Genomic DNA, 27136 nt, shown 5'->3' on the forward strand with positions numbered 1-27136 from the left:
GGGTTCTGTGGTCAGATGGGTGAAAAATCAGTAATGTTACTGTCCTGGGGTCCAGATGTCAGTTCTCTCTAACATTACCATTGTAAGAAGTCTAATTACATCCACTCTGACACAGGGTTTTAAAAATGACATGAGCAGGGGGTAGAATACTTTTTAAAAAGCACTGTAATTTCAATGCAGTAAAGCTGCACATTTAAAAACAAATTAACATTTTACAACTAACAAACGTAAAAAAGCTTTATTACATTTATTTTCAAATTACTCCCCTAGACAGTATTTCTAGCAGAAACCCTAGAGATTCTTTTCCACATTCATCATCGTTTTGGGGCTCACAAGACATGAGCTTGATTGGCAGATTTGACATGCTTGAAACTGAACAATACCGAGTTCAGAGTATGTACAGTTCTTTTAGTATGCTTGTTCAGTGTATTTTCCATAATTATATCCTCATATGAAACTGGTAATGTGGCCAAAACGCACATAGGATGACCTTTATTAGGTTGGTAGAAGTGTGTGAAACCTCTGTTGGTATTGTATTTTAAACCTTTTGATTGATTCAGTTTAAATGATGTAAGTTTTTCTCCCGTCCCCCTCTCCATATCAGATTTTATTTTTGTTTGTTTGGTTTCCTCAAGTAACTGTGAATATTTTGAAATGTTTGGGATCAGTTAAATATTCTTTTAAAAATATATATTATTATTTAGTCTTGGAATGAAAACATTGTCTGTCTGTCTTTCTGAAGGCAGTGTGCAAATAAACATTTTTTTGCGGAGTTGCTTTTAATTGCAGTTATTAAATATATCTGTTGGCCCTGACTACACCTGAAACACACACACACACACTGAGAATAATGAGTGTAGTAGTAGTAATAGTTATAGTGTTCTCTTACTCAGGTTTTAAGTGATAGTCATACATATGACCAGAGCTGCTACTTCATGGGTATATCTAGCTATATAACCATTATTTTTTGGAGTATATGATGTGATGGGACTACAGTAGACTGAGCCTGATCACGTTCCAGTGACCATCAACAGTGATTTTACTTGTTGGTTGAGTTATGGGTTTTAATTTTAAGCACTGATTCAGTGGGAACCACAGCCAATGCCTTTAAATTAAGCCAAACTGATATTTTATATTGCTTCAGAGACTTCTATCTGTGGTCCACCAAGGTCTGTGTGTTTGAAGTGAAGCATATCTGAGCATATCAGTTTAGTTGATTTCCAGCAGTAGTTCTCAAAGTAGGGTCTGGGGACCCCCAAGGGTCCTTGAGGGGTTTCCAAGGGGTCCCTAGCAAAAAGGGGAATGGTTTATTTTTGTTATAATTCCATCCATAAGTAACAAAATGACAGAATGTATGACTACTTAATGGGTTTTATACACTTTCTGTAATAAAACATTGTAAAAGTTAAAATCCTATCAGATGGGGGACCCTGGGACAAAATCTTTTCAAATGGGGGCCTTGGTCTTGTGTCAGTTTAGGGGTCCTTGAAAAGTATAAGAACCACTGACATACATTAGCTTGTTATGTATAGGCCTATTGGTAGTTATACATTGGTGTTCTTTTAAACAAAAGGAAAGGCTCCATTTGAGCCTAAAATGTTAATGTTAAATAATCAAACACTAAAAGTTAGCTTATGTTTCATTTGAACAAGGCTTTTATTGTGAATGCTATTACGGATAGCAGTTGTTAAAGTTTTTAAGTTGTTTTTAAATAGAATTTTTAAATTTCCAAATAATCTTCTTTACTCGTTGAATTTAATAGATATATTTAGTCAATTATCTTTATTTATAAGGACAACACACATAAACATTTCTGTAAATGTGCCAGTGTTCTTTTAGCCCACTGGCTAGTTTTCACCATTTTGGACATGGTATCTTAGATTAGTCACAATTCACTAATAGTAGCCTACTGTTAGTTTTATACACATGTGGGTTTTAGCTGTTTTGACTGGATTAGAAGGTCCCGCACATTGACTGAAAATATAGGCCGACTGTTTTAAAAATGATCCTCGCAGAATAATTTCATAGTCTAGGAGAAGAATTCCAATTTTTGTTGTTGTTTTTTTCCCTATTCAGCGTTATTGCGCGCGTGCCTATGCAACAACTGGTTAACAATGTTTGTGTCAGGATTAACTGGCGCACATTGAAGGCATGTAACATCTGGGAGGGGCATCATTGCCGTGACAGTGTTGAGTCAGTTGGCTGTGTAAAATAGAGGGTTTTCATCCGGCGCAGAAGGGAAAGCTTTCTTCTTTCTGAAAGCAGGTCTGCTGAGATGCGCAGGGCTCCGACACAGCGGAGGTCGCGAGGCTGCTGCTGAATTACAATTGGGATACGAAGCCACCATGAACGAGGGGCTTTTTTTCGTGTATTACGAATTACCGCACGTTTAATTAATTGAAGCTCTCTTCTTGGGAGGATTTTGCCCTCTGGTCTCACGCAGGAATGTTTTTTCTCGGCTTGGTTTTGCTACAGAGGACCACGGAGACCTCGGAAGGCATCGGTCATGCTCTCTGGTAAGAGAGGATTCTGCTCCAAGATGTCCTTCTCATCCTAACTGGGCGTATTAATGAATAGCCTTCAACACAACCTATATTCTCTATAAAGAAAATAGCTTGGCCTACATAGGATAGCCTACCGCAATACGTTATGTGCTATTTTATTTATTATTTGGACGTGCATGTGCCTTAACGTAAAAACCGGGTTTGTCATCGTGTCAGTCAGTGACACACCTGCGATATGTTATTGCTTCTATTAGTGAGTCCGGTATTTCGCTATCAGCCGGCGTTGCCGTCTACAACAACTATGCAGATGCAGAGTGACTGCTGTAGCAGCCCCAGAAGCCGGGCTTAATGTGGGAACACATATGCTTTTATGCTCTAAATAACACGCCTGTAAATGAAATACCAAGGACCAGCATGAACTGAAGTCCAAAATGTCTCCATCATGTGCGCGTGTGTTGTATTCCATCCCCTGTAAACATATTGTTTGTGTGGCACATTAATTAAAAGGCAGGAAATGCCGGGATTGCAACAGCATCTGCGTGAATTGAAACGGGAAGCAGTAAAGGAGTAAAAATCTGTGTCATGCTTCTAGGGAATACACAACTTCTCCCTGTTACTGCATCTTTATGGAGCAAAATAGGCAGAAGCACGCTGCTACTGCTGTCTGCTGGGCCTCATCGGTTCCACTGTTCTCATTTTATAAATACTGCTTGTTCTCATGCAGCAGTGTTAAAGCCCTATTATGAACAGATTCCTGAACACGGATGTCTGTCTGGATCTGAAAAAACTCACCCAAATGGGTTGTGTGGGGTCAGTCAGTGCCTTTAGGGTGTTTCACTGTTAATCCACCTTTTGGTGTATCTGGGAAACACCTCTCTGTTTTCAGAAGAGGATTTTCCACTTTGCTGCCAAGCGTTTTCTAAAGTGCTGATCGTTCCTATTTTCAAGTTCTTGTATTTACAAGGGGTTTGAATTATTGGACCATTAGGCCATTTGCAAAGAGGTTTAGTTTAGCTGTTTTATTGCAGATTGAAACTAGGAGACAATTCATGCTTGGTTTAATCTTGTTCAGGGGGATTTTGACACATGTTGGTGTCTGTTTTCTCCCATCTCTGTTCACTGTTATCTTCAAATTGGTAGGATATCACTCTACTTTTCTGTAAAGCACTGCCTGTGGTTCTTCATGCTACTTTGAGTGTTACAATCCACTGAAACACCATGGAATCGGACCTTGACCCAGATTGGTGCAAACACAATGGTATTCTTTTGCTATTTTGTAACATCAAGGTGACACTGTTCCTTTTATAATGCCCTTAAGACATGGATTGACATGGTTTAAGCATCTGGATCAGTAGCGATTGACAAACATGCAGGTTTAGCGGGGTGTGTGAAAAGTCACACACTCGCCCCCTGATCTGGATCCAGGACCTTTCAGCAAACCCTGTTACTTGTGCATTTGCCTGGATTTAAAATGAAAAATATGCTTTTGGCTTCGTGCAAAGTGTCTTGGTGTGAAGTGTGTGAGCTCAGGGAATCAAATCCCAGACCTTATCAAGTGTCGAAAATACACCAGAGCAGTAGCGTCACGGATAAGATTCCCCCACATTTCTACAGCCACAAAAGCACAAAAGAATCAGATCAGGCTGTTATGCATGTGTAGTAATGAATGTAAGCATATGGCTGTGGCTGCACATCATAAGCAGCCCTGAACTCCCTCCAAAACCAAACAAGGCAGATTACAGCCACAGTGGAACATGAAAACGACTTTGGAGTACACACTGTACAGAAATCCCTCCAGGTGTTACAGAGCAAAGGGAAAATGCATAGGAATAATCCCCTCGGGCGTTAGAGCCGCATTCCTTTCTTTATTACTCCCCCCACCTCAGCTTAGCAGAATCCAGGTGGATACCAATCACCAAGATTGCTTTGTTTCACCCGCGGTACTTGTGTCAAACGTGCAAAGGTGAGTGTCAAGGCCGGGAAGGAGAAATTTTGAGTCCGAGCTAAGCTGCTGTGTGCCGATAAGCGTGTTATAAATCAATATTTCATGGATATAGAGAGTACAAGAAGAGACCATATTAGCATGGGGGGGGGGGGGTCACCTTACCTCCCATAAGCCCTCCACAGTTCTTTGGCTTGGGCTGGTCATGTGGAGGTAGTTCAGTAAATCCTCTGCACTGAATCAGCTGACTGATCTTTTTTTTTTTATGCAGAGGTTAAAACCATTTGGCTGTTGACGTTTCTATTCCCCATCCTTATCATTACAAGTAAACAATGGCCATACAACATCCTTGGTTGGGGTGTGATGGTGAATGGCCGGGAGAGCGTGCAGATAAAGGTCACATTACTGTTATTACTCGTACAAAGCGAGGCTCAGAGGTCGGACGCGTCAAGAAAAAACACCGAAGTGTCATGGCATGTCACTGAAGGCATTGTGAGAGCCAACCATGCAACATTTGATCATGGATATTACAATACTACACTTTCGGTCTAGTTTGGACTCCTCAGAGACCTTTTCCGGACCTTCGCACTCCTCGGGCAGGAGCCGTATAGTTGTAACTCTGCTCTGGTTACCATGTAAGTTCACAACAGCAACAGCTGTGTCAACACCAACAGTCAACATGAGGGCTGCCAGCCTCACCTGTCTGTGGAGAGCTGGAGGTGATGTTTCAGCTGCTCTTTCACATCTCAGCTGCTCTATAATGTCTGCTGAAAGAGACTCACAAACATTTTGTGCATCCGTTGCCACTGGCAACAGATACAAGCTTGTTGCATATACATCTGCTGTTACATATTAAGACAAGCGGTACTGTAAGTCATGAATACCTCTGTTATATAAATGCGGTTGACATCAGTAGCCTGTTCCCGGGACTCTTGGGCCAGATAAAAGCAGACAGCAGAGAGAATGAATCTCTTTTAGGGCTGGGAGGCATCGTATGTATCAAGACAAAACTGCATATAAAACTGCTGCTGTGGTAATTTAGCTTTGCTATGAATGTTGCAATTTAATATGTATGACTTCTAAGCTGACGAGAGAGCAGTGCAGTTCCTTGTGTGCGGACACGGTAGGATTGGACCTACCTTACAGGCTTTAGCTTGTCGGACTTGAATATTAAACTCCTTGCTGATTTGCATTCGTGTGATGCACGCTGCACAGGGGCAGCTCACTCTCACGCAGCTCATGTTTTAATCAACATGGTTCCCACAATTCCCGTCCCTCATACCCCTACACATGCTAAGTCAACATGTGTTTGAGGATCGTGTTGCATTCGTATCTCTTGTGCTCATTGCTCCTATGGTTTCTCTTTTGATGCCGCTCTCTGTGACTCAGTTTATCTGATTCTTCATTGTCCTGCCATCTCTCCTGCAGGCTTCTCTCTGGAATGTGATGCAGTCTTGTGTTGTTGTACCTGCACCTCTGCACACATCTGTACACCAGATGTTTAAGCAGTTTGCGCTTCACTTCAGCCAGTGAGAACCCTGATCCCCTCAGGTGTGTTATTTGTTAGACTCATACTGGTTAATGGTTACCTGTTGCAGTTGATTGATTTGCCCTTGTCGTAAAGTGATACCTGAGCTAACCCTGGAGTAGTGGCATGATGTGTTTTTTTGTTTGTATTTCTTTTTTTGGGGGGTGGGGGTGTCATGTCAGAAATTGAGGCTCATATTGTGTTGCCAGTTTTTAAACATTTCCAGTTTTTTCTTTTTCTTCCTGTCAGTTCTGTTTCTCTGTTTAGTTATTAACATTTGCTTCTAATTTCGTCTTTATTCTAAACAAATAGCAACAACTATTGTTGTAAAACTTTTCCACAGAAAGACATACCAGAATAGCAAATGTAAGAGCTTTCATCAAATGGATGCACTGTAGGTTACACTAAAGTAAAACCTACCTAAGTGTAACCTGGTGTGAAACCTCTGCCAAACAACGAATAATTAAGGGATAATGGTAAATGCTAAGACATAGTGTGAAGTGCAGCACACACCAACTGTTTTGTGCAGCATCACCTTATTTCACATAGGTCAGCTGATGCCACTAGCACACACACAGAACGCTACACGCAGAATAAGGTGTTAAGGTACAGCACTCAGGATGTGTTGAACGTGATAAAATTGCTGTTTTTCTGGAGAGGTGTTGCGCAGCAACACTGGGAAATAGGACAGTAGTGTATTCCAACACGTCACAAGTGTGTGTTGCCCTATAAGTATGTAGAGTGATTATGTCAGCAAACTGGTAGTAATGTCAGGTACACAGCACTTACTAACCTTTGTTTACATTAGCTCAGTGGTCATTCCAGACCAAGTAGGGTTGTAGCAGCAAAAACCCTGTGTGTTGAAGACAACAAAGTGTGTTTTTATCTCTAATGAATTTCACTTTTCATTTGTAAGAAAACTGTGTACTTTTTACTCCAAAAGATACATTGTAATAATTTAAATGACTGTGTTATATCAGTTAGCAAAAAGGATACATCAGTTAACCCAGAGTGCTCAAGTCAAAGGATTGTTAGTTTTCTAAAGAGATAAAGGGCACATTTTAGTGAGTGAAAAGGACAGCACCGAGTTTCCAAGCAAATGTTTTGGTTGCTGGACAAAGCCATTCTTAAGAGGCATGGCAGCCTTTTGGCTCCAGTATGCAGCTGCCCAGCGACCATCCAGATGAATAAGCTACCAAATGTCTCTGTCTGTCTGCTCTCAGTGTTTCTCTCAGTGGGTTTACTGCTGTTCAACAGAGAACAGACATGACACTGCCTCATACATTCCCAGGTGAAAGTCCTTCTCAGTATATTAGATTAACTTAAAATTCAATAATTGCAGACTCGGTTTTGTGTAACAGGATTCATGTGATGAGCTTTTGTCTGAGCGCCGGTCGTAACTCTGTCGCTTGTTTGTGCGAAGGGCTCCTACTTGTCTGTCGATGGGAGGTCAAGCATGCTGCGGGTTTTCACACGTACAGGAGCAAACAGCAGTTACTGGTTCAGTTCCAGGACAGGAGCCAACACAAGCTCGGTACAAGTATTTCAAGCGTGTCCTTACACAAAGTGAGCCTCGTTCTTTACGTTGTTTGAATGAGGAAAACAGGACGCTGTGTCTTCCAGACCCAAAAATGCAAAACGCTGGTCAGTTGTGCGCAGAGCTTTGAGACAGCTGCTCAGAGTAACTGATAGATAAATGTTTCGTTTTGAAATATGTGATGCTGGCAGAAGCAGACTTTGGACGGGTAATTTTGATTCAGCCCTTGAGGCTTTCCATCTAGATTTGTGGGTTGAATGGAGTCACTTTATGATTTACTCGACTGGCAAGATGCTTGTTTATGGCAGCGATTTGTGAGCAGCGTTAAGTGAGAGGCTTTTGGCAGAAAACGCTAGCGCTATTTTTGGAAGTCTCTATTGGGTATTAGGGGAGAGGCTTTGTTTGTAATGAACCTCCATTATGTGGGGAAAAGTGCACATGAAACATTGCTCACTTGCTACAGGCGAGTGAAGGCTGCATTTCTTGTCTTAGGTTATCTTTTTAAATTTTAGGCAACTGTTTCCCCCCTCTTCACAGTAGAACTATCTCAGACCATATGATAGGCTATGTAGAAGCTATAAAATATAGTAAACATAATTTCACGCAAAGTGAATTTCATGTAAACCTTGATATTTATGACAGCATCAAAAAGGAAGCTTCACTGAACATTGCATTTTTTCCTCACCTCTGTTATTTATTCCATCACTTTGCTCCGGGCTCTACTCCTCTGGCTCCCTCTCTTTTGTACTAGTGGCTGTTGAGACTTTGGTTTCTCCATCTCCATTTCTGTCCATACATTATTAATCTTACTTATCCTGTCTCGTTTTTCCTTCTCTTTGCAAATGAATTGGTTGCTAATTGTATCTGAGAGCTAATTTTAGAGTATTACACACTTTCAGAATGCCTTAAGGTGCATGTTAAGTTATGATCCGACTTTTTTTGAACTTTCAGTATTTTCTAAATGTTCCATAATACCGGCTAAATGCATTTTTTTTAATATGGCTTTATGTGTTTATGGTTTATAGTGAAGCTGCTCCTGGCAATAGATTCTCTTTACTGCATAAATCATTAGATACTCAGCAAGGGGAAAGTCACTGTATGTAGTTTTTAGGTTGTGTTAGTAATTTTTTCCCACATTTTCAAGGGTTCTGCTTTAGACACCTAAACAGAGGTGCAGTGGCTCCCCCTGATGGTACCTGGTGTAATCTGATCTAGGAGAGGCCCATGCTCGTCTGCTGCTGACTTGCTAGAAATGCAACCATTGGCTCTACACCTCAAGAAAACACATGGCTGATACGGCAAGGTTGGAGAGAAGAAAACATCTAAGCCTGAATATATATTGTTGATGCATCTCAGCAGCAGTTACATCTCTGTTTCTTTTTCATCAGGTGAGGGCCCTGCTGGGAGCGTGAGTTGTAAAGTCCCCAGAATTACATCACATGGAGGTCAAAGGACATCTGATCACATCCATGGGTTTGGGGGCTCCTGGTGAGTAACAATGACTTTCTCACTGTGCAAAGACAGACATTTTCGTGTCTGGACGAGCCTGAAATGGCCTGGCAAATCTATCAGCTTGTGGGGGTTTTTCCCTGACAGTTAAATAGAAGGAAAACAAAAGTGTTTTTCTCAAGGGAACGGCCAGCTGAAAAAACAGCTGTATGTGTGAAGGCCGTTTGTTCACGTGCTGTCACCACAGCTGTCAGATAATCTTATCAGGGCACCAAGTAGCAGTGCCTGTGAGCAGACTTCATGTTGTTAGAAACAGACACTTTACAAAGCAACCATTGTGAAACAGTAGAAACTAAAGCACAGCATTTTTAATTTAGTCTGCCATTTTCTATATTTTTCTAACACTAACAGTGTTAGTCCGTCTCTCAAAACGTTTTGACTTTCCTATTCTGTCTGTGGCTTTCAGCCCCAAGCTAACTGGTTCCTACTAAAAACAAGAATATAAAGTTTCATTATTTCTCATCAATGTACTGAAACAGCTTGGCATTGTTAGTAAACTTTACTCAAACTAGTAAGTAGTGCATTTGTTTGTGGACTGTTTTTAGCTGTGCATGAAAACACAATTTGTGCTCTAATGAGTATTTAAGCAGCCAGGACGGTGTATGTGCAACAAAACTACATTTTCCATGTATAAGGCAACGAAGAAACACGTCTCCCAGTGCAACAATGTGACTCACTGTTGTGATTTTAATGGTTTTGGGACTGGAATATACATCAGGCTTTGGATACACAGACAATACTTAGTAGTATTGTTAGTAGGATGAACCGAAAATAGAATATTGCTGGCCTTTAACTCTAGTTCAGTCTTTCTGATACATAAAATGTGCTATGCTGTGTAGATGTTCAAGGCTGCCCGGACAGCAAGCTGCAGGCTGAGAGGATTGCGGCTCTACAAGAGAGGAAGCAGGCCCTGGAGGCTCTCCTCAACACCAGAGTGGGAGAGCTCAAACAAGTCTGTTTGCAGGAAGCAGTGAGTAGCTCTCACTTCCCTTCTGAAACATACGTGACTCAGGGTACAACATTCTCACTCCATACACCTCAAGTGTTAGATGACAACTGCAGTTTGTTGTTTTTTGTGTTTTTACTAAGAAGAGGCATATTGCAGATTATAGCATATTTTTAACATTCTGTAAATTTAGAGGCAACTTGTTGAATCTGTGATATTTTTTTCTCTTATAAAATGGCTGCATAATAACACTTGATTGCTCCAGAGAACTTGTCAGCACGTCTTAATGAAGCCACAGCTGCCTCAGCTTTTCATTAACAGCTGTTTAAAACATCCCTGTGTTTTCAGTTGGATGCATAGTGACTCATTCTGTTCTGTTCTGAGTTAGCTGCGTTTTCAGTGTAGCTAATTCAGTTTGAAGCACTACTCATCTGCAGAGTTATTCTGTTTCTGCTTTAGAGCTAAATCATGATAGAACCATTATTTCTGGCATATCTATTTCAGTGCAGTCAACTATTTAAAGGCTGGTTTTATTGAAACTTTAAGTAATTTGTTAAGTGGTTCCATTTTATGTAAGACGTTAGAGCTGACAGGCCACTGAGAAGGTGGATTTTAGTTACTGGGGGCTAATGAATGTCCTCTGCAGGAGCTGACTGGGAAGTTGCCACGTGTTTTCCCTCTGGAGACGGGAGAGAAACCCCCAGTGGTGCAGCGCAGACTTGGCCTGGCGCCCAATGCCAAGGCAGAGGTAAGTCAACACCTTGAATATCAATTGTGTTTACGCAGCAGATGTACCGCTGTGTGTACTTGTGGTCTAACACGACTGGCTGTCCCTGGCTGCAGGATGAGGCTGCCCAAAGAAAGCAGATGAAAGACATCTTCACTGGTGCTCTGTACAGAAACTCAGAATCAGGCCGAAATGTCCCAAATAGCAAGAGGACAGTTCATCGGGGGTGTCACACAGGTATGATTACAAAGCACCAAAAACCACACCTACTTAAAAAAAACAAGTACAAGTGAATAAAAACAAAGCTGTGTTGTCATTAACATTTTATGCTTCTTAAAAAAAACTCTTAGCTTTGCATTTATGTTTTGCAAAGATAAAAAATTTCATGCTGTAACATCTGTCACCTGAATGGTTTGTTGTCTTTCAGAGGACACTGTCATGTCAGAGAGTACAAGCTCCATGTCAGATTCAACATCCCATGACAATGGTGAGTCAAATGAAACACTCACGTCGTGTATTTGCAGCATTTTTCACATTAAAAATACGTCACTCACACGTCTGGTGTTAAGACACCGAGTAAGAATGCGCAGTCACATTTCAGTTGTAAACCAAAATAGCACACTTGGCTTGTCGTGCTGGAAAAGAAAGTAAGCTTTTTTTGTCATCTGTGAGTGGGCTTCATGAAAAGATCATGTCTTTGTTTTTCTTCTCCCAGAAGAGTCTTCTCCCAGTGTGGCTGCTGACCAGCGCTCTCTGTCTCAGCCCCGGCTCACTGTGGGCAGCCCTGACCACAGGATCAGCAGGAAGTTGTCGCCAGTTGAGATTTACTACGAGATGAGGACACGCCGCAACTCTGTAACAAGCTCTGTTAGGTACTTAGATACTGCAAGCTGGGCTGTCTGCTTGATGTGTCTGTGTGTGTACACATATAATCACGATTGTTTTCATGTACTGGTGATAAATGTTAAATTTCCATGTCCTCTCGTGTTACTTCTCACAGCCCAACTCACTCTTTACCAAGAAGTGCATCTAACGTCGAGGGTAGAAGTGTTCCCGCTACTCCTCTCTTGGCCCGAACTGCTCCAATCAGCGTTCACGTCAGGTAATCTGTGATACAGTGCTGCTTCTGTCTGATCCAGCACAGCTACGGCTCCCTCCCACTGTGATAACTGAGTGGTTGGAAATGGCTTAATGGCTTAGTTCAATTTAGACACAGAGTCAGGGCTGGAACAACAATTAGTGTCATATTTAGCTACCAGGGAGGGCTTGAGCTCATCGTTTGGTCTTTAAGCATAAAAACTGTCCCTTCTTAAGTGATTTTCTGTGAAATGCAGTAACATGGTTTTGAGGAAAATTACTTTTAATCACTTCTCTACATCCACAGCTGCTCTGAGTCCTCTCCTAATGTAAGCTGTTACGCTAATCTCTGCCTTAGGTCGGATGCGTCGGGTGGTAACGGGTTGAAGCAGTGGTCGGGCAGTCTGGATGTGCCCTATATGATTCCACTGGCCCAGGAGGGCTCTTCTTCTGACCGCCGAGGCTGCCCTTACAGCTCCCGGGCCAGGCGCAGTAATAGCTCAGAGGCCCTGCTGGATCGGTCGAGCCTCCCTGATGATCCTGCTCCGAGAAACGGGATGCCTCCCAGAGGAGGGCCCTACAAGAGCTCAGAGACACTGACTGATGGCAAGCTGCGACACATTCACCTGGGCAGCCCTGAGAGACATGCTGATGGCTCTGTGGAACAAGCTAAAATGCGTCTGTCCATGGGCAGCAGAGGGGCTGGTGGAGGCTACAATGAGCTATTGATGGACTATATCTGGGGGAAACAGCAGAGGATGCAAATGCAGCACCACCTGTACCAGTCCACAGGCAGGATCTGGCAGGACATGTCCTCTCCTCGTTCCTCGACTGCGGCGGCACCCCCCCATGTGAATGGCTTTTCCCATTCCCAGGTGCACCTCCCTAGCGCTGCCCCACCTTACAGCCCCATGGTCCTCCGAGGGTCCCAAGCTGAGCTGCGCAGGGTCAAAGTCACCAGAACCAAATCTTGCGGACCCTTTATTCCTTTGCAGCAACATCCCCAGGATGCCATCCTGCTGTCAGCGTACGAGTCTCCCCTTCCTGCCTCTGGCACCACCACATCCTCCATACCCAACCTACATCCTTACCAGACCGAGCTGTCTGGCCCCTCCTTCAGCCGCAGACCCCCACAGTTCTCTCTCCCGACCCCAGAGGACTCAACGCGAAGCTTGCATAAAGCCCTGGCTCTGGAGGGACTGAGGGACTGGTACCTGAGGAACGCCCTCGGCTATCCTCCTGCTGCCTCAAAGGGCCACGAGGCAGGGATATCTCGCCTCTCGCACCCCCACCCTCTAGTGCACCAGGCCCAGTCTGTTCAAGGTGAACCAGCCAACCTCCACAGGTCTCAGATGCCCCAGTCAGCCAGCTTTCACGGTCACCCGCTGCATGGAAGGTCAGTATTCTTGTTGCTTTGTCTCTTTTACACCTGTTTGTCTCTAGGTGGGAATCATCAGTGTTGTGAGAAAGAATTCACGCTCATACATCATAATAACTGGCAAAACAAACAAGCCTAAAGGAACTGAACATGTTCTTTCATTATTGTGCATTGTTTTATGTTACATTGCACTCAAAGCACAAGAAACGTTTTCGGGTTAGGTCTGTCACTTTTAAGAGATGTGTTTTTGTCTGATTTCAAGGGGCAGTTTGTATGTTTTAGAATAGATTCTGCATAAAGATACATTTTATTGAACTGCAAATACCAACATGCATGTGTGTGCACATACAGTCAGTCTTTCAGTATTAACACTGAGATTCACTTAAACAGGTCATATAATGCTTTTTGGCTTTTTCCCCTTATATTTTATTATGTTATATATCATTGTTATGCATGTAATAAGTTTGCAAAGTGAAAAGGCCTGAAGTCCACCCAGAAGGGAGTCACCATCTCCCATAGAAATTACTGCCTGAAAACAGCTCGATTGTAATCCAGACTTTACTTCCATAACCTATCTATGTTACTATGTAACATGTGTCATAACACTCGCCTAGCGGCTAATGTGGCACACCCTCAATGACCTAAATATGAAATTAAAATATCCTATCTAAAATAACATAAGATACCCTCCAGGCAGTCAATGAATGTAAAGTTATTACTGGGATGCAGAGACAGTGCACAGTTAAAACATTACGTTTTTACGTTAAGTGAAAGAAAGAATAAATGTGCCGCACTACTCTGCTTCTGATTGACTAGTAGTCTAACAGTAGTAACTTTGCATGTGCAACTCCCGACAAAGATCAAATAGAAGTGAGATGCTTCACTAGATAGCTAAAACGGAGTGTTCAACACACAGGGTGAATAAAGGTGCTGCAGCAATGTGCAGTATGACATTTTTTTGAAAATTAAACCATTTTAACTTATTCTGGTACAACCCCAAAATAAAATTATGAACCTGAAAATGAGCATAATATGACCTCTTTAAATATCTTTCTCACTGGAGGTTAGCAGCAAGCCTTCCAGCAGAGGATGGTGCTATTACTCTCACTCTATTCCCAACCATCTATCATCCTGTGACTTTTACAATGGTGGTTGTTTGTGTTTGTATTTTGCGTGGTCAGCATTACCTGCATCTTTCTGCCTCATGCCAACATCCGGGCACTCGGATGTCTCCTGATCAAAAACACTCATGTTTTCTTATTCATAGGCTTTCTTGATTTTTCTCAAGTGGCTTGTGACAGACAGCAGTCCACGCTCTGTTATATTCTGACCATGATTCACACTTTTTATTTCATGAAGATGTGTCCCTACTGTGGTTTTACCCTCCACTTCCCGCTTCATGTTTGTGGAGTGCTGTATTGATTTGTCTTGCTCGTCCCCAACAGGTCGATGGAGTTCTCTCTCTATCAGGACACTCCTCAGCCACAGATGCAAGAGGTGACCCCAAAGGAACCCAGTGCAGACCCAGGCACCTTAGTCTGAAGCAGCAGAACACACACACACACACACACACACACACACACACACACAGTACATTTTATGAGCAACAACACTGTAGCCTCACACACACATCACTAAGACTCACATAGTCACACAGTCAAGTTGATACAATGTGACCTCAACAGCAAAGCAAAACACGGCAACCTCAGCAGAAAGAGACTGGAATAAATGACAAACTGTAGCTGTACAGCGTGAAAAGGCCTTGGCAAGTTCCCCGTGTTATAACTTATCCCACTTATACAGTATCTAATAACTTGGTCATGCTGTACTTCATATATTTCTGGTCCTACACGAGCAGTAAAATCCTTGCTAATAGCCCTGAAAAGTCTCCCGAGATATAATTTTTTACAGAATATATACAACTCTAAATTACTATTTTGTATCTTCTGTGATATAAAGAACAGTTATATTAAAGAGGTAATTTATTGCTCATTAATCGTATGATATACAAAGATGTTATATGAGCTCACATCATTTCAAAAGTATTAGTACATGCCGGTGAATGTGTGTTACTATGTAAACTATGTAAAATGCAGAAACATGCTTCAGTCTTCATCCGCCATTAATTTCGCAGCCATTTGTACTTTTCACGTTTGATACAGGAAGGGCCATGAACTGTAGCGTACTGTTGTAGCACGCAGGAGTGCCTAAATGTTTTAGGCATTGGTTAGGCACTGGTGAGAAAAGTAAAGTACTTTCTAATAATGTGAAATGCTAGCATTAAAATCTTGTAAGGAAAAATTGAAAGCAATTCACGATGTCATGAAATTAGGGTACTTGGAATGATGTCATATATATTGAGATTTGTCAATTTGTTTTCTATATTCAGCTCGGTGCTGGCTGATACATGCGGCTTTCTCTGTGCTGACCTTGACAGAATAATTAGACCAGTTTTAGGGTAAACTTGAGGGTTGTTGTGAGACCTGCTGTATGGCAGTAGCACATGACTATATGCCAATAATTTACTCGTATCAAATCAGTTTTTCTGTATTTAGTTGTGGAGGATTTGAAAGTCGTATGGAGCACTTTATGAACATCTTAAGCCTTAATTCCCTATAAAAGTGTCTCCAAGAGAGATGACAGACAATAGGAATGTTTTGACAGGGTTTATAATTGGGAAACATTAAGAAAAGTGAGTTTTGTCAACATCTACTGAAGGTCTATCTGAGTGTTAGTCTGTATATAGTGTGGATTGTACTGATGAGTTTGAAGCTGATATTCTATTCCCGTACTAACAATGTAATTTTTAAACTAACCACATAATATGTATTTAATCAAAATAACCTGCCCAACTCATTCCACCCCCAAGTGAGCACTATTTAATTGGTTGTAAAAAGTGAGATTGGTGGTGTGAACAGAATAGGGCTGCTGCAGTTTTGAATGACGGTGTGAGCAGGTCTCACACCAGTACATTTGGTAATGAGAATTCATGCAGGCTGATTTTTGTATTTGTCATGATTTCAACTCATTTCATGTGTATGGTTTTGTGTTGTTTGTAAAAACTTTACATTTTTTAAAATCAGAGTAGTGATGTGTGAAATATATTCTGATATAATTTAGCAACCAGAGTCTTGATAGCGTTCTACAATGGAAACTTCAGAAAAATCTGAATAATAACTGAAGTCCTCTTAGTGTAAACAGAACTTAACATATTTTTTTAAAGTATTTTTTTCCATTTAATGTACTTGATCTTTGGCCATCTTGGGACTCATTTGAATGTAATTCTTTACGTTTGTCATAAGTGATGTTGTTTTCTACTTTGTTACAAACTGTAGCACACTGTTGAATGTTACCTGGTTTCTTCTGGTGTGTTCACGTCCTCTCAGTATCCAGTTTCATACTGCTTCTTCCAGCTGGTTAAAGCCTAAAATCAAAGACCAAACTGCTGTGCACTGGGGGTCATAAATGTATTTTTCATAAAATGTAATGTAAGTTGAAAATTAATGAGCTAAATTCAGCTCTGAAGCAAATTTATTCAAACTATATTCTATTTATGAACCTATAACATTTTGTAGCTATCTACTGTAGCTCTTTCTCATCAGTGTGAGAACTGGTAATGTGTGTTAAAAACATTTTTTCAGCAGTGTGATGTGTTAATATTTTAATATTTTAATTTTAATTTTTAAGTGCAGTTGTTTTCTGTTTCTCTCATCTCTTTATATCCAGGCCTATATGAAATAAGACTAGACAGGCCTGTCCTATACTGTATGTATGAGATTGTGCATTCATTCTACTTAATAAAGTGTCATGTTCAAATCAACACAGAATGTCTCAGATTTTTTTGTTTATAGTAAGACATACAGTAATAGTGGAAGCAGTACAGTTTTCTGTGTTTTTGTTTCTCATTCTTTACTCTGTTTTTGTTTTTAATACATCTAATACATTTAATTAAAAAAAATAATAATTTCAGTTATCTCGCCTCTTGACAGAAAAACATCCTTTCATGTCTACACTGTAATAAAGGCAAACAAAGCCCCCAACAAAAACCTACGAAGAAAAAGGCCAGTTTTGGGAATTATATAATGTCACCGGACTTTATGTACAAGTAAAAATGATAAATGTCTTAAGTTGTTCCATAACAACAGGTGCAACAAACTAACAGGGATAGTGTACTCACCCATACAGTCTTCAGAAGAGGTAATCTAATTTCAGAAGCACTTGTTTAAAAAGTGTTTAAAATGAATTTTCTTTGGATTCATGATGATTTGTGATCAATATCACAAAAAAAAAATCTTGTACAGTGTAACTGTTATATTGCTACACAAGATGAAGTTAACACTGCTCTTCCGTGTTATGGCACTTTTTGTGGTTCTTCCTATAGAAGAAAGTCAAAGATAAAATAATTTTTATAAAAGAGATAAGGGATATTTCCAGCGGTGGTGAGAAGGTCACCACCGCTGGAAATAGAACATGGTGATAAATGTTAGAAACACAGTGCAGCAGCAGAAGCAGCAGCAGAAGCAGCAGCTTGCTATTCCTGGACATGAGTGTTTTTCAGTCACACGGACCACAGTGAGGAGCACAGCACGCGGGCTGGGGGACTTTGCGGTACTCATGCCAGGCTGATTTTATTTCCCACGCTGCAGATATTAAAACTGGATATATCACACACAGGGGTAAGTAGGCTCCTCCTCTAATGTTGTTGAGTACTTATTACGAGCGAATAAGACTCACTGAGTTGTTATACTACCAAGTCTCATCGTTAGGAGATGCCAACAACATGTAGGGTACTGCACTTAAATAGCTCAGCACTAGAATAAACTAGACTTCCTGCAAAAACCTTCAGAATAAAACTGTTTGACTGAGCAAAAATGACCGGAAGTCATCAAACAGTTGGTTCAAATGAACCTAAATATTGCACTTGTGTGAAAACGAGCTGCACGTTATTAACCTACGTTATTTTCCTCAACGGTTTTGTCTCAGAACTATGATTTTTTATTAATACAATGAGAAAAATGTAAAAGACTGGCAAAATGTGCACTGAATATTTTTAGCATGTCAAGCAATGCATATTCAAACAAACAAGCAAACTGTTATGCACTGTACAATGGAAATAACAGTAAACAGTATAAACTTTTATGATGGAAACCAAGACTGATGTACTGCTGGTACAAATTTTAGACTTTTATTTTGAAGTACCTGTAATACTTGGCAATTTTCTATTTTTCATTTGACGTTAGATGTCTTGTTCTCTTGTAGACATCTGTACCATTAGAGTGTACAACCACACAAAAATAAGCTGCCTTACCACTTACTGAGTGCAGTGAGAGCTGCCTGAAAGACTGTATTTTTTAAATCACTTATTACTGTCTTACCAAATCAATAGCTCTAGCCAAATCTCCCTGAATGAACTTGAATTAATTTGACTTGCCAGCCGTCCATGTTTACAACTGTGGTGCCCACACTGTTGTTGTCCATGCAATATCGGGACGAGTTCTGTTGCGGCCCGGGCAGTGTCAGGAGCTATTTACGTTGACATGCCACTCATCCAGCTAAAAATAAACATACATTTCACTCACCCCTCTGAAATGTCATTGCAAACAACTTCTTGCAATCAGTGACTTAAAGTACAAACTAGCTGCCAGAGACAAACAGCTAGTGAACTATTGTTTCAGAGACATATGATTGAAGAACTCCATTTTTGAAAGTATGCAAATGCATTTTTGTTGTAGCTGTCATCTGGGCCCATCTTCAGCTGTGCTCAAACTCATCAGGCTCTGGTTACAGTAATCATGTCATCCTCATATGCTGCTGCTATATCAGCCCTCCATTCAGCCAGCTCTTCAAATCCAGCTGTCAAACCCAGCCCTCACACATCCCCAGACACAGCAGTGAGTCCTAAACCTTCCTCCCCGTGCAGCAAACCTGCCCACTGTCCTCCAGCTGTACAGACACATCCTCATTCCCCTGAGCTTCTGGGAACTTATGATGAGCAACAGGAGAATCCTGCCGACTATGGCATTGGTAGGCAGCGCCCCAACACCACACTCCAACACACTGGTTGAGACCTTTTCCTTGATGTTGGCGTTACATTGTGTTGCAGGTGGTTACTACCCTGTAGAGATTGGAGAGATTTTTGTTGACTGTTACCAAGTGGTTAAAAAGTTGGGATGGGGTCATTTCTCTACTGTTTGGCTCTGCTGGGATATGGTGTGAGTACGGGTTTGACCGATTTGACTTTTCTTATAAAAATTAATAACAAAATGTAGTGATGATATAATTAACATAATAGTAGCTAACTGTCATATTTGTTTGCACGCAGGAAGAGGTGTTTTGTGGCTCTGAAGGTGGTGAAGAGTGCTCAGACATTCACAGAGACGGCCCTGGATGAGATCAAACTTCTAAAATGTGTCAGTGTGACTGCATTGCTTTTAAGAAGCTTTTTTAGAGATGTGCATAGTTTTCAGTAGTACAATATACAGGTAGTAGACCTGACAAGAGTATTGTTAGCACAGAAAACCTCTATTGTGGTGGTTATGGAGCAAGAAGATTCACTAATACAGTGAACAAAATTATAAACGCAATGCTTTTTTGCCCCCATTCATCATGAGCTGAACTCAAAGATCTAAGACTTTCTCTAGGTACACAAAAGGTCTATTTCTCTCAAATGTTGTTCACATATCTGTCAAATCTGATATGGTGAGCACTTCTCCTTTGCCAAGATAATCCATCCACCTCACAGGTGCGGCATATCAAGATGCGGATCAGACAGCATGGGTATTGCACAGGTGTGCCTTAGGCTGGCCACAATAAAAGGCCACTCAAAAATGCAGTTCCATCACACAGGACAATGTCCCAGATGTGGCAAGTTTTGAGGGAGTGTGCAATTGGCATGCTGACAGCAGGAATGTCCACCAGAGCTGTTGCCCGTGAAATGAATGTTCATTCCTCTACCATAAGCCGTCTCCAAAGGTGTTTCAGAGAATTTGGTAATATATCCAACCAGCCTCACAACCACAGACCACGTGTAACCACACCAGCCCAGGACCTCCACATCCAGCATCTTCACCTCCAAGATTGTCTGAGACCAGCTACCCGGACAGCTGCTGCAGCAATCGGTTTGCATAACCAAAGAATTTCTACACAGACTGTCAGGAACCGTCTCATGGAAGGTCATCTGCATGCTCATCGTCCACATCGGGGTCTCGACCTGACTGCAACTTCGCACAGCCATTGAACGGGAGTGGACCAACATTCCACAGGCCACAATCAACAACCTGATCAACTCTATGTGAAGGAGATGTGTTGCACTGCGTGAGGCAAATGGTGGTCACACTAGATACTGACTGGTTTGTCGACCCCCTGGCCCCCCCAATGCAGTAAAACTTCCCATTTTCGAGTGGGCTTTTATTTTGACCAGCCTTGTTCAGTATATGTGAGTTAATGGTGGCATAAAATGCAATTTGAGTCAATGTCATAGCAGGAGTTTTATACTAGATAATATTGTGTGTAAAGCTCTCCGGCAGCTCTCACGTTTTGTAATATCACCAGTTGCTCGGCCTATCTGCAATGATTTTTTTATAATTAAATACACACCACCACCATCTCTCACTGTGGCTTATATTATTTTCATCATCATCAATCAAAATAGTTGCCATTTCATTGCATTTTAAAGATGTTAGGAAGTTATTTGTTATACATTTCAGTTTTTGTTTATACTGTAATATGTTTACTATATGACCATGAGGTAAGGGACAGTGACCCCAAAGATCTAAAGCGTGAGAGGATCGTGCACCTCATTGACGACTTCAGGATCACAGGAGTGAACGGAGAGCGTATCCTTTACATATAATAGCATTGCCTAATCTGAGTGGTGCAGGTATTGATTTTCCATCAAGTATTCTGATCATCTGCTGTTAAGTGTGCCTACACATACAACCATGATGACATCATCCTTATACAACAGTGGAAGGACTTTAAGGCGAAATTGTGTCAAAATGTTTATCTTCTCCAAATACCTCAGAAATTATATAATATTAAACTATAATTATAAACTATACAGTAAGAAACAAGGTCCTTAATTGCTCACCAGATGTGTGCATGGTTCTGGAGGTGCTGGGCCACCAGCTGCTGAGGTGGATCGTCAAATCTAACTACACTGGCCTCCCCCTGCCCTGCGTTAAGAGCATCATCAGACAGGTGCTGTGCAACCCTTTATTCCATCTTAAATCCTCCTTTCACCACTGACTGAGCTTTTAGTTATGCTCCTCATTGACATGGGGTGCAGTGACAGTGACTGTGTTTTCATTCCTTATCACAGGTTCTGCAGGGTTTGGATTACTTGCACACTAAATGCAAGATTATCCACACAGACATCAAGCCAGAAAACATCCTCCTCAGAGTGGATGAGGTTTACATTCAAAACCTGGCAGCCAACACCAAGCTGTGGCAGCTTCCAGTGTCCTCTGCTTTCACCAGCTCCTCGGGTTAGTGATGCTGCACTAGCAATCACATGTATGTCACATTAATGTCTACATTCAATTATTAAAGAAAAATGAGTCCCAGGCACCTGCGAGTTCCACACTGATGGAGGTGTTCTTGATTAAGTGCAAATATACTCTGCTGTTGCCTTTTCACTTATTTTCACAATCTGCTCATCTGTTCCCTGCTGATGTTTACACTTCCTGCCAGTGAACAGACGCTCCAGAGATAAACAGGTGTGCAACTTGAAATGTATTCTTCTGTCCATTATTATTTCAATCATTTTATTAGGACAGTTTTATTTTGTTGTGGTTGCATTGTGACCTGCGCGTATCTGCTATGACTTCCTAAGAGTTTGTCCAACCTGTTGGGGAAGCTGACTGGGGTTTTCCACACTCTGGGCCAGTGGGTAAGATGGATGTTGTGATTTGCTTTTGCACTTGAGCCTCTTAATTGCATCTTGACAACATCTACAAAGACGAAAAAAAAGAAATACTTACTAGCCTATGCACTTGACAGCTCTTATATGTTACAATAACTAGGGACAAAAACACTGAAATAGCCTGATTATAATTTGCGTGGTGACATGCTCTCGTGTTGAATATTTGCTCACATTTGCTGTTGTGGTATTTTTGTGTCCAGGGATGGGCAAATAGGTATATCAAAATGTATTTTAAAAGAAGATACAACATTATCTTATTTTAAGGGTATAAAAAATAAACTAAAAAATACAGCCGACATGCCATGTATCAAAATAAACTACTGCTTTTTATTTCCAAATACTAAAAAAACTTATCCAAGGTACCATGAAATCACTTTGCAAACCTTCAATCGGCCTGTCTGATCTATCCCTTCCCCAGCACACTGACTCAGCTGATTAAGTGGCCAGTGTTTGAGAGCAACAGCTTTTCTCTGCGTCATAAGTCATGTGATAAATCTGACATTATGCAACCAGTTAACAGATTAAATATTCATTTTAAAGTAACCAACAGTTTCATGTTTAACCAACAGTTTGCTAATGATTCCCGATTGTATCCTATTTTAGTTATAATTTAGTGTTTGGTAACAAATGGCCTACACAGTATCATGAGCTACTAAAACATGAGTCGTGGATGGGTTGGCAACCTGTTGTTTACTGCCGTTGTTAATGACAATAAGGCACAAGTGTGTGCATTTAACAAGTTACACCACCTCGTGGAATTATAAAGTAATTTTGTACAACAACTCTGAAACACTTTGTTTGTGCATACTAACAAAAACATAACAGATGCTGAAGGTAGCAAGCTGACTTTAAGTGTGAGGGCTGCTACTCAGGTCAAATAGTTAGAACATTACGTAAATTGGTAAATGATTAAACCTAGGCTACTGAAATAAACACCAAACTGTTACTTAACAGGAACTGTAAAGATTTGTAACAATTTATGCTCAAAATCGATGGAAAGCTGGCTTCTTACACGTTTCTCGCCTTGACCTTCTTCTTCAGGTCAGTTTTCTGTTCTGATCTCAACACGTCCGGGCAAATTACAGCGTAAGCACCAATCAGAGGCAGCATTTTGACGATGTCATCATGTAGAGTTCTCACAGAGTATTTCACAGTATTTTTAAACTACAAAATACAAAACACTGAAGTATTTTGATACAAAATATGAAGCCATTTTGTATTTCAAATACGTATTTGATATACATGTACCATATATACTGCCTATCCCTGGTTGTGTTACTAACAGGCTTCCATAGCTCAAAGCGTGGGGGTGGGGTCAGGGGGTTGCTTGTTGTAGGTTTTTGTAAGAGGACACAACTGAACAGATTTTGATGTCCTTCCAACAACCACTGTCGTGGTTTCAGTATAGCTTGTTGTTAGCAACATACTGTTTTACAGCGTATAGGGTAACACCTTCACAATTTATTATTGAGATATTCATACATGGATTTCATGTAAAACTCATGCTTATGGTAAATACAGACAATATGCATGAGAAAACACCTATTGGGAAAAAACAATGAAAAGTTGGTGAGGTAACGCATGGCTATAATTTTAAGATTTCAGTAACGCTGTATTAAATGTTGGTAAAAGCATCTAGCTGACAAATAAATACATCTCTAATATGTGAATACTATGTTGGATATTTTTTATGCTGCTTGGGGGACACCAAAGTCAGACATTTTCAATTCCTACCCCGGGTTGCTTTAATTTTCATGATTTGCAGAAGTTGTGATAATTCTTTGAGCTCTTTTCAGATGAATTGCTTTACTCTTATTGTTCCCCACAACTGACTGGACCCCTTTAGTCCAGCAAAGTCTCCAAGAGCCCAATTAAGAGGCTGACGAGGAGAGACAGGAGTCGACGTGGACAGGAGAGTGCATCGGACCACAACCGAAAAGACAAACTTCATGTGTCGTTCTCTGATGCTACTTCGAGCACCGGTAGCTCCACCTGTCACTCTAAGCTCACAGGTCCTAACCTCACGTTAAGGAGGCAGACCCTGCTGTTGGAAGATGCACTGGTCTCGACTCCACACAGCCACAGAGACTCCATCTGCTCATTGCCAGACCTCAAAACAGATGCTCCTGTCTCTGGCTCTAGATCAGTGTTATTACATCAGACTGCAGACAAAGAGCCGCCTCCACCTTCACCATCTTCTCCCCGTGGTCAGTCTCATACCATTTGTGTCTTTTTTCCTGAACTACAATGTCAGCAGTTTGTTCCTCTTCCTGTGGAAATCTATACCTTTTGTTAGAGTGTTTACACAAGTTAATTTTTACTTACTCTTACCTAACATCATCAGTAGGCCTACACACAAGTTTATCCTGATCTTCTTAGCCATCACATTCTTTTGTGTATTTTAGGTGTTAGTGACTCAGATGTACTTTTGGACCTACTAAAGCCTGAGAATGCGGATAAAATCCAAATCAAGATTGCTGACCTGGGCAATGCCTGCTGGGTGGTAAGCAAACTAACCTGAAATATTTATAAAATTACAACTAAATTGTTTCATGTTCTAACTAGTCAGCAAGTGCATCCATTCATCATGGCTGCATCCATAATGCATAATTTGTTCTGACAATAGAACATTTTTTAATCTGATTTGTTATTTGCATTAAAATACACATAGTGAGAATAATGCTGACTGGCCAAGATGTTGGAAAATATGTTATGTACCAAGCTAAGTGACGATTTGATGAATCAAAATAAAGTAAAAACTCTGTTCAGCGAGAAATGGGTGGGGCCTGTTGAGAGTTTTTTTTATAAATTTCCACATAAAAAGCCCCATTTTCCACAAACAGTACATGCTTTATCCGACTTGACTCTGTTTCCAGTGAGACACGCAGCCAACACCATATGCACACAGAAATACAAAAACAGTGAAAGTGGTAGTGCTACAGACATAAAACAACTTACATTTTAAATACATTTATTAATTTTAGCTGACGCTTTTATCCAAAGCGACTTACATTTGCCATATATTTCAGAGGTCGCATGCCTCTGGAGCAACTAGGGGTTAAGTGTCTTGCTCAGGGACACAGAGGTGGATGGGGGATTGAACCTGGGTCTCTCACACCGAAGGCATGGGTCACATCCATTGCACCATCACCACACCCACAGACTTAAATTCCCATCGGCCACATTTGCTATCATGCTAACACACTAAACTGGGGCGGTGAACATGGTTAACGTTACATGTTGCATATTAGCATTGTCCCTGTAAGCATGTTAGCATGCCAATGTTGGCATTTAACTCAAAGGCTGCTGCGCATTAAGTGCAGCCTCACATCAATGTGTGGTTCTTAGATATTTGAAATCTGTTTTACTTGTTCACTGTAATTAAAGGCATGTTTTTAAGGCATTATATAAAACTACATATTATAATTATTGAGATAATATTGTACAGCAACATAATTTGTGCTAATATTATCATATATGTGTACTTAATAGTAAAAAGTCTGTAATTTCATTTAAGTTAAAGATGTTGTAGTAAAATTTACACTTTTTTTCCAGAACGTTGTTAACAGTCATAGATGGAGGTCATTTAATAGTGGAACATTAAAATCTCATCTCTCTTGTCATCAGCACAAACACTTCACTGAAGACATCCAGACGTGTCAGTACCGCTCTGTGGAGGTTCTGATCGGTGCTGACTACGGCACACCAGCCGACATCTGGAGCACGGCCTGCATGGTGAGCCGAGCACCTGCATAGATGGGTGTTTTTGATTTTTTGCCCCCAGCTCTCTTTTCTAAATATTTTGCATTGCTATTTCTGTCACACAGCCATATTTTATTGTTACTTTAGGCTTTTGAGCTGGCCACAGGGGACTATCTGTTCGACCCCCAATCTGGAGCCACATTCTCCCGCGAGGAAGGTTTGTGTTGTTCGCTGCATCCCTTCTGTCCTTGATCAAACTAAATGTGCTTGTAATACAAAATCTGCCCATGTTCCTTCAGATCACATTGCCCACATCATTGAGCTGCTAGGACCCCTTCCTTCCCAGTTTGCACTCTCAGGGAAAGATTCCAAACAATACTTCAACCGTAAAGGTAAAATGCATGAAATTATTACAAATATAGTGATCTTTATTATTATTTTTATTACTATTTTAAATTAGTATTTGCTCATCATATGGGCAAATTGCCTGCATCTGAGATTTGGAGTCTTTAGTCACAACCTATAGTGTGACTCAAATTGTCACACTTTTTGTTTCATGAAGAATTAAGATAAGTTAAAAACCTGATGTTAACAATGTATTTGTTAACATCAATGTTTAAACAGTTTTCATTCACTAAAAGTAGACTTTTTATCCTGTGCAGGACAATTGCGACACATCTCAAAGCTGAAGCCATGGAGTTTGTTGGAGATCCTGCTGGATAAGTACGAGTGGCTGCGGGAGGAAGCCGTCCAGTTCAGCTCGTTTCTGCTGACCATGTTGGAGCTGCTGCCAGAGGAAAGAGCCACAGCTGCCCAGTGTCTGAAACACCCCTGGATCACCTCCTAGGCTTACCAGTTCAGAGCCCAGTGGACTAGCTCTGGTCAGGAGCAGGCCTGGACACATCGCACATGCCATGGGACTCGCATAGCTGTGGGATCTACAGTAGTAGGCTGGTGCTGGGATCACGAGTGCAGCTTTCATAAAAATGTTTTAGCCTGAGGACGACCCTTCTCCCAGTTGGGTCTCTTGGTCTTTTAATGGCAGTCTTATCTAAATTAAGCACATCAATGACAAAAGAGAAGTTTTTCTTTGGAAAATTCTTGAATTTCAATAAACTGACATAAGGTTGTTTTTATTTTTATTTCTGTCACCGTAATCAAGACCTTAACTTGACCTTAACTTGAAGAAATGCTTGTTTAAGTAGTGAAATAATAGTGGTAAACCAATCTGCACTGTAAACCCAGATAAGTTCAGAATACTTAAAAAATATTTGTGGAAACTGATTACCTCAAACTTTTTAAGTAGTGGTAATAATATTTAATTTTAAGTAAACCTTAACTTAAATATAATACATTTTTAAAA

At 40.9% G+C, this 27136-nt stretch overlaps 2 protein-coding genes across 5 annotated transcripts; both read left to right on the top strand.

Annotated features, from left to right (window-relative positions):
- The first annotated feature begins 2223 nt into the window (after positions 1–2223).
- On the top strand, positions 2224–16968 carry ccdc120b (coiled-coil domain containing 120b). 4 transcript variants are annotated; one of them, XM_038697352.1, is made up of 12 exons: positions 2226–2516; positions 5875–5997; positions 8656–8814; positions 8900–8999; positions 9860–9990; positions 10613–10714; positions 10810–10930; positions 11121–11180; positions 11409–11565; positions 11694–11795; positions 12129–13166; positions 14594–16968. In XM_038697352.1, exons 4-12 carry the CDS (start codon positions 8951–8953, stop codon positions 14688–14690), a joined length of 1857 nt encoding a protein of 618 aa, XP_038553280.1. In that variant the 5' UTR covers positions 2226–2516; positions 5875–5997; positions 8656–8814; positions 8900–8950; the 3' UTR covers positions 14691–16968. The 4 variants fall into 4 exon arrangements, with proteins under 4 accessions (XP_038553282.1, XP_038553280.1, XP_038553278.1 ...); XM_038697354.1 differs by lacking the exon at positions 5875–5997 and having other exon boundaries at positions 2224–2516; positions 11412–11565; XM_038697350.1 differs by lacking the exon at positions 5875–5997.
- A 755-nt stretch (positions 16969–17723) lies between these two features.
- LOC119885472 (SRSF protein kinase 3-like) lies at positions 17724–26904 on the top strand. The gene is made up of 15 exons (XM_038695516.1): positions 17724–17824; positions 18881–19172; positions 19252–19360; positions 19471–19558; positions 20896–20983; positions 21241–21347; positions 21469–21634; positions 21840–21865; positions 21982–22038; positions 23918–24278; positions 24477–24574; positions 25699–25806; positions 25921–25990; positions 26073–26165; positions 26436–26904. Exons 2-15 carry the CDS (start codon positions 18941–18943, stop codon positions 26618–26620), a joined length of 1788 nt encoding a protein of 595 aa, XP_038551444.1. The 5' UTR covers positions 17724–17824; positions 18881–18940; the 3' UTR covers positions 26621–26904.
- Positions 26905–27136: the final 232 nt, after the last annotated feature.

Source organism: Micropterus salmoides, unplaced genomic scaffold (genome assembly GCF_014851395.1).
Source record: "Micropterus salmoides isolate LMB-PRFRI ecotype aquatic unplaced genomic scaffold, ASM1485139v1 Ms_hic_scaffold_4, whole genome shotgun sequence".
Classification (NCBI taxonomy): Eukaryota; Metazoa; Chordata; class Actinopteri; order Centrarchiformes; family Centrarchidae; genus Micropterus; species Micropterus salmoides.

What these genes read in the sequence shown, in the direction of transcription:
- LOC119885472 (XM_038695516.1), top strand. Translation starts at nt 18,941, where the DNA reads ATGTCATCCTCATATGCTGCTGCTATATCAGCCCTCCATTCAGCCAGC. An exon ending in TGCTTTCACCAGCTCCTCGG is followed by an intron (nt 21,635 to 21,839) that starts GTTAGTGATGCT and finishes ACTTCCTGCCAG; the next exon opens with TGAACAGACGCTCCAGAGAT. An exon ending in TCTGGAGCACGGCCTGCATG is followed by an intron (nt 25,807 to 25,920) that starts GTGAGCCGAGCA and finishes TTGTTACTTTAG; the next exon opens with GCTTTTGAGCTGGCCACAGG.
- ccdc120b (XM_038697352.1), top strand. Translation starts at nt 8,951, where the DNA reads ATGGAGGTCAAAGGACATCTGATCACATCCATGGGTTTGGGGGCTCCT. An exon ending in AAGTCTGTTTGCAGGAAGCA is followed by an intron (nt 9,991 to 10,612) that starts GTGAGTAGCTCT and finishes TGTCCTCTGCAG; the next exon opens with GAGCTGACTGGGAAGTTGCC. An exon ending in TTCAACATCCCATGACAATG is followed by an intron (nt 11,181 to 11,408) that starts GTGAGTCAAATG and finishes TTCTTCTCCCAG; the next exon opens with AAGAGTCTTCTCCCAGTGTG.